The following is a 7001-nucleotide window of genomic DNA, read 5'->3' as shown; positions in this document are numbered from 1 at the left end:
CGGGGTCGCGGGTTGGGATGGAGCTCCGGGTCGGAGGGGTCGGGATGGAGCTCGGGGCGGGGTTCGGGGGGTCGGGGTGCATCCAGGCGCCGCGTCGCTCCTCCGAGTCTAGTCTGCGCGGCGAGGTGGCCTGGGCCCGACCTTTCTAGCGGAGGGAACCGCGTGCCTGGGCTTGGTCCCCGAGGCCGCTGCGCTCCAAGAGGGGAGCCCGGGTGTGGGGAGGGGGCGTTCGGGCAGTTGACCCCGCCGTGAGGTCGGGCGGCCGCGGGGACCCTGGCCTTCTGAACCGCCGGCCCCTGAGGAGGCCCGGAGCCCCCTCCTGGAGAAGGCGCCCTCCGGTCCCCGTCCTGGGGCAAGGGTACTAGGGCGCTGCCGGCCTGGGGCTCACGCGGGACGGAGCGCAGCGGGGTGCGTCCGCTGGCGCTGAGCCTGCAGGGTCTCCGGGCAGCCGGGGAGGGATGAGCAGCGGAGCCCGAGGGTGCCTGGCTTTGTTCTGAGCCCTTTGCAGAGGGAAGTGACCAGCCCAAGGTCACCGCACCATGGAGACCTGGGGGCTGGAGTTGGGATCCGGAGGTCTCCTTCTTGAAGCCTGTAGGTCCTCAAGTGTGGACAGGGAAGCTCGGGCTATGGGGTTGTGGCGTCACGATGTGCTGAGCTCCAGGGGTCCTGAGCCGCCAGACTGCGGGTGGGAGGAGCCTCGAGTGGGGTTCAGTCCTGGGGGTGTGGGTTGGGGCCTGTTTCCAGAGCAGGTCCGGCGTGTTGGGGACATGGGGTCTTAGGGCCAGCAGGCTGGGGACAGCACTTCAGGAGGCCGGAAAGGCGGGCAGCTGGGGGAACAGAGCCTGCGCAGGCTACTGGGCGTTTTACAGGACATTTTACAGTGAATATGTATTAACTTTTTTTTTTTTTTTTTGAGACGGAGTCTAGCTCTGTCGCCCAGGCTGGAGTGCAGTGGCGCGATCTCGGCTCACTGCAAGCTCCGCCTCCCGGGTTTACGCCATTCTCCTGCCTCAGCCTCCCGAGAAGCTGAGACTACAGGCGCCCGCTATCTTGCCCGGCTAGTTTTTTGTATTTTTTAGTAGACACGGGGTTTCACCGTGTAGATCAGGATGGTCTCGATCTCCTGACCTCGTGATCCACCCGTCTCGGCCTCCCAAAGTGCTGGGATTACAGGCTTGAGCCACCGCGCCCGGCCTGTATTAACTTATATAAGAATGAAGAGGCCGGGCGCGGTGGCTCACACCTGTAATCCCAGCACTTTGGGAAGCCAAGGCGGGCAGATCACGAGGTCAAGAGATCGAGACCTTTCTGGCCAACGTGGTGAAACCCCGTCTCTACTAAAAGTATGAAAATTAGCTGGGTGTGGTGGCGCTCGCCTGTACTCCCAGCTACTCGGGAGGCTGAGGCTGGAGAATTGCTTGAACCCGGGATGCGGAGGTTGCAGTGAGCCGAGATCGTGCCACTGCGCTCCAGCCTAGTGACAGATTGGGCCCCAGAATTAAAATAAGTGTAGAAAGATGCAGCTCACGCTACTTTGGAATAAACCTGTACATGCTCTCCGGCAGCCAGGGTGGGCAGGACTGTGTCCTTCCCCTGCTAGGACAGTGGCCCCCAGAGCCTTCTGGATTGGGCGTGGTGTGTTGGGTTTCTTTTTTACAAGTTCTTTGAGGGGCAGAAGGAGGCTGGGAAAAGCTGGAGGGGAGGGCCAGAGTCCCAGAACCCTCGTGAGGAAAGGGTCCCTGAACGCTTTCCCTGGAGTGGGTGAGGAGGCGCCAGGACACTTCTGCATTCTCCGTGGTGCCTGAGGGCCTCAGTCCCTGGTGGTTCAGTGAGAGGATGAGCTGAACTCTGTGACCCTCACACCCAGGTTTGCCTTCCAGAAAGGCCTCCCATGGCTCTCTGGTAGCACCAGGATGAGGCTGGGGTGTGGGAGTGGCATGGACAGTTGAGGTGGGCTGCATCCTGTCCCGGCTTCTGGCTGGGCCTGGAGGTGACAGTGCCAGGCTGGGGGAAGAGCCTGCCATGGGGATTGCAGGCCTCGGGATGGCCTACAGGTCTGGCATACCTGGCTGTGCCCCTCTGCCTCAGCTTTCCCAGCTTCCTCCTCCTGGACGTGAATGGGTGGCTGGCCCTGCCCCAGGGCTTCAAGTAGTGCGCCCTGGGTGTAGGGGAGAGGGCTGCTCCTCAGGGTGTTCTGGGGTCTGGGTAGCCCCCTGAGGCGGGGCAGGCTAGTCCTGTGGAGCCCACACTCACTGGGACCCTCTGCAGGTGTGTCGGCCCAGTCCTTCCTCCACTGTTTCACAATGGCCAGCACCGCCTTCAACCTGCAGGTGGCCACCCCTGGGGTAAGTCCAGCCTCTCCTTCCCCACTGGACACTTGGGGTCTGTCTCCACCTCTCTGGGGGCAAGGTCAGGAGAGTGCCTCTGCTGCCTGGGAGGAGTGGGGAGCCCCTGCAGTTGGTAGAGGGGTGAAGGGTCTGTAACGAAACCCTGGTTGTGTCTTCCTGTCCCGGTCCCCATTTCCTGGGCTCTGACCCCACCTGTGATGAGGGAGACTTTTTCTTTTCTTATCTTTTCTTTCTTTTTTTTTTTGAGATGGAGTTTCGCTCTTGTCGCCCAGGCTGGAGTACATTGGAGTGATTTCGGCTCACTGCAACCTCTGCCTCCCGGGTTCAAGCAGTTCTCCTGCCTCAGCCTCCCGAGTAGCTGGGATTACAGGCACATGCCACCATGCCCGGCAAATTTTGTATTTTTAGTAGAGATGGGGTTTCACTGTGTTGGCCAGGATGGTCTTGAACTCCCAGCCTCAGGTGATCCGCCTGCCTCGGCCTCCCAAAGTGCTGGGATCACAGGTGTGAGCCACCACGCCCGGCCCAAGGGAGACCTTTTCGCTGCGGGTCTGTGCTGCACGTGTGTGAGCCGGAGACCAAGGCGCAGCCCTGCTGTAAGGGGCACACATGTTTCCACTGGGAGCAGTTCTCCACCCTCTGATCGTGGGTGACCCAGGGATATCTGATGTAGATAAGTCGCAGTAAGGATGCATTCATTATGTGTTCGTCACTGCAGGTTTTTATTTATGATGTATACACATTTTTTGGTTGGTGGGTTGGATGGGAAGTAAACCCCTGAGGCTGCTGCTGGGACAGGCCACCCCAACCTGGGAGACCCGGTGGAGGAGGCTGGGTGGTCGGGTGCCTTTGTACCTCAAGGGGATGCTGTTGGTTCCTCGTCAGCATTTTCAGGCTCCCTCTGAGCCAACAGGGATATTCCTGGCGCTGACCCTTGGCCCCTGGGCTCTGTTCCTCCAGGGGAAAGCCATGGAATTTGTGGATGTGACCGAGAGCAATGCACGCTGGGTGCAAGACTTCCGCCTCAAGGCCTATGCCAGCCCCGCCAAGCTGGAGTCTATTGATGGTAGGCCTGGGACCCACTCCGTGGGGTGGGGTGCCTGGGACCTTGGAGGGTCAAGGGTTCCAGATAGGTTTGGGGTCTTAGTGAGCTCCCTAATTCTGCCCCTGAAGCCCTGTGACCATCTGGGGCAGCCTCCAGCCCCACATCCTGGGCCCCAGAGTTTCCGAGCTCCTCTGAGGAGGAGAGGTGATGAGTGTGTAGAGATGGGAAAGTCAGGGGGCCCTTGGGAGCTGTAGCCCGTGGAGGAAAAGGGACAGGTGCCATCACCAGGCTGGCTGGTCCCTGTGGAGGGTCTGTCCTGGCCACGCACTTGGACCTGGTCCTGCAGGTGGTCCCACTTTGGTTGACGTGTGGCTGCTACCTGGTCTGTGGTCTCCCCCCAGGTGCCCGGTACCATGCCCTCCTGATCCCCAGCTGTCCTGGGGCCCTGACCGACCTGGCCAGCAGTGGCTCCCTGGCCCGTATCCTGCAGCACTTCCACTCTGAGAGCAGTAGGTGACCCCTGGGGCCCAGGGGAGGGGTTGGATGTGCAGCCCTACAAGAAATGGGTCTCCCACCAGCAGAAGAGAGGTGGGAAGACCCCAGGTGGGCATTTCTGGGTCTCTGGTCCGTGGCCACTGCAGTGGTTGTGGGCAGGAGGCAGTGACCGGTTGTGGGCAGGAGGCAGTGACCGGTTGTGGGCAGGAGGCAGTGACCGGTTGTGGGCAGGAGGCAGTGACCGCCGCCTCTCCCAACACACACTTTGTCCTCTTCTGGTGACCGTCTGGCAGGCCTCTGGGCAGTCTCCCGAGGGTGGGTGGCCATGCCCTCCTGAGCAAGGCAGGACACCGGTCTGGTTCCTTCTGGGAGAGCCTGGCATCCAGGGCCGGGCTTGGGGCTCGAGGCTGGCAGGGGTGCAGGGAGGAAGGCTGTTTGAGGAGACCTGGCAGCTGCCCCGGCTCAGGGTTGGGCTGTGATGAGTGTGTCCACTGGCCGGGGTGGACAAGCCATTGCTCTAGGCAGCACCCTTTGTGGGTGGGAGCTGGGCCGCCGTCCGCAGCATGGCCTGGACAGGCAGCAGTTGTTTGTGGCCACCTCAGCCGTGGGAACACACTCAGCCTTTCGGATGGAGCCAGGGTGGCCCCACCGCAAGGCACAGGCACTCCCTCAGACTCACCTCCCACTCGCACAGGGGCATCCTGTCTAGTCGGGGAGGGGCCTGACCCACAGTACCTGCCAGTGTGATGGGCGGCCTGGCCAGCTATGCAGTGGGGTTGCCGGGCAGTGTCCTGGGGTTTGGTAAACAGACCTAGAACCTCAGGACCTCCTCTCCGTGTGTCTCAGTCGCCAAAACCTGAGATCTGGGCTCTAAACCAGAGCCTAGTCCTGAAGCACCAGCTGCCCTGAGCAGATTCCTGATGCCAGCTATGCAGGCTGAGCCAGGACACCTCAGGTGCTGAGCCCGGTTTCCAGGGAAACCTGGGAGGAGGGGGCCAGGCAGGCGGCACAGGCCTGGGGGAGCCACAAGCAGGGGCGTCTGGGAGGGGCTTCAGGGTGCGGGTGGCGGGTCCAGGGCCTCAACGCCGTATGCCGCTTTCAGAGCCCATCTGCGCCGTTGGCCACGGTGTCGCCGCCTTGTGCTGTGCTACCAATGAGGACAGATCCTGGGTGTTCCACGGCTACAGCCTGACAGGGGTGAGTGCCCTGGAGGCACCCTGTGCTCCCTGCTCTGTCCTCCCCCACGACAGCCAGAGATGAGGACGGAGACTCCAGAACTTCTGGCCCCTAGTGTCCTGGAAGCCTAGGCCCACTCACCCGGGGACGTGGGGAGGGAGGGGCATCAGACCTGTGTGTGCAGTCGGAGGGGCTGAGAGTCCAGCCAAGGTGTCCTCGGAGACACAGCCTGTGTCGATCTGAGGCCCAAAGACTGAGAAGTGGGCCCAGTGGACACCGGGGACGGCTGTGGGAGCAGCTGATGCACAGGCCCCGAGGTAGGGAGTGGTGGCTGCCGTGCCGAGGCTGGTTTCACTGGACGTTAAACTGGCCCCCAGCTCAGATGTCACTTTCCCTGCTGAGGGGACCCCTCCTCAGTGGGTACTCAGTGCTGCCCCCCAGGGGTGACACTAACCCAGTCTCAGGTTACAAGTGGGCGTGACCCCTCCAGTGAGTGGTTACATTCACTCCTGCCCAGAGGGTGGCCCGCCCCAAGTTCCTCACCCCACTAAGCCCTTCTCATTCTAGTCACCTGTGTGCTCTGGTGCCGGGGGGAGCTGGCCCCTCCTGTAGTGGGTAGTGGCCTTGTCGTTCTCAGGGACACCCTGTGGGAAGCTGGCTGGACTTCGTCATCTCTCCGGCCTCCAGCCCCAGCAGCTGTCCCTGTTATGAGCAGTGACACCCCCAGTCCCACTTGGTTGGGTGAGGCTCCCGGCCCTGATTTGACCTTCCTGACACCCGGGTGGGCCTCAGGGCCTGGGCCTGGCTCAGGAGCCCCCACTCCCCTCCCGCAGCCCTCTGTGTGTGAGCTCGTCAGGGCCCCCGGCTTCGCCCGCCTGCCGCTCGTGGTGGAGGACTTTGTGAAGGATTCGGGCGCCTGCTTCAGTGGTGAGCCCTGAGGGTGCCCGCTGCACTTACAGAAGATGGGGTGGGGGGCTTGTCTGCGGCAGCCTGGGGGAGAAGCCTCCTGGGCCCTGGGTCCTTCAGACCCCCATGGCACTGACTCAGACCCAGACAGGCTGACCGACTGCTGACCCTGGGCGCTTGCCTGGAGCTCGGGGCTCTCGGTGGGTGGACGTTGCCTGAGGCTGGTGCCCTTGGTCCTCCCCAGCAAGCGAGCCTGACGCCGTGCACGTTGTGCTGGACCGCCACCTGGTCACGGGCCAGAATGCCAGCTCCACTGTCCCGGCCGTGCAGAACCTGCTCTTCCTCTGTGGCAGCCGGTGAGGGCTGGGCACATTCCTGCCATATCAGCAGAGCTGCACCCGGTGCTTTTGCCTAAGCGCTGACCACACGTCTGTCCTGCAGGAAATGAACCTGCTGGGTAGATGCACCCCCGAGACAGCCCAGGTGTCTCCAGAGGCAGACGGCCCCGTCTCAGGCTTCAGGGACCCCGCCTCTTCCCTCCTGACAAGGGCCGTGGATGGCAGCCCAGTCTGGCCCTGATGGGATTGTTGGAGGCCTCCTGGAATCAGCTCAAGGGGGTGTCGGCTCTCCTGGAGGGTCTAAGCCCCCATCCCCCTGCATGTTCTCTGGTAGGAGGCAGAGAAGAGACCCCAGCTGCCCGGGGAGGCGTGCTAGCTGCCAGGTGGTCCTCGAGAACTCCAAGCCGGGTTTTCCAGGGAGGACTGGTTGCCAAGCGCGGTCACTGTTGACTAGACAGAGTCGGCTCGGGGGTCCTCTGTGGGGGCTTGCCCTGTTGTGGCCTGTCTGCCACCCACCACCCCTTTCACCGTTGGTGGGGGCCTTGAGGGGAGGACCCAGTCGGCGGGAGCTGGCTCAGAACTTTGGCCAAAGGTGAATGGAATTTTTTGGGAGCAGCAGCCTCCCGCCCCGAGGCTGACCGGCACTGACAGTACTTTGCTGTTGAAGTCTTCCTGGCATGTGGTTTCAAAGTG

General features: G+C 62.4%; 1 protein-coding gene across 2 annotated transcripts; it reads left to right on the top strand.

Annotated features, from left to right (window-relative positions):
* The first annotated feature begins 2266 nt into the window (after positions 1 to 2266).
* On the top strand, positions 2267 to 6725 carry PDDC1 (Parkinson disease 7 domain containing 1). 2 transcript variants are annotated; one of them, XM_011930006.1, is made up of 7 exons: positions 2267 to 2345; positions 3309 to 3414; positions 3795 to 3902; positions 4991 to 5085; positions 5898 to 5991; positions 6215 to 6326; positions 6412 to 6725. In XM_011930006.1, the coding sequence occupies exons 1-7, from the start codon at positions 2304 to 2306 to the stop codon at positions 6416 to 6418; spliced, it is 564 nt and encodes a 187-aa protein (XP_011785396.1). In that variant the 5' UTR covers positions 2267 to 2303; the 3' UTR covers positions 6419 to 6725. The 2 variants fall into 2 exon arrangements, with proteins under 2 accessions (XP_011785396.1, XP_011785398.1); XM_011930008.1 differs by having other exon boundaries at positions 6215 to 6506.
* Positions 6726 to 7001: the final 276 nt, after the last annotated feature.

Source organism: Colobus angolensis, unplaced genomic scaffold (assembly GCF_000951035.1).
Source record: "Colobus angolensis palliatus isolate OR3802 unplaced genomic scaffold, Cang.pa_1.0 Scaffold84, whole genome shotgun sequence".
Taxonomy (NCBI): domain Eukaryota; kingdom Metazoa; phylum Chordata; class Mammalia; order Primates; family Cercopithecidae; genus Colobus; species Colobus angolensis.
The sequence above is the reverse complement of the archived record's forward strand: the minus strand, read 5'-3'. Positions and strand labels throughout refer to the sequence as shown.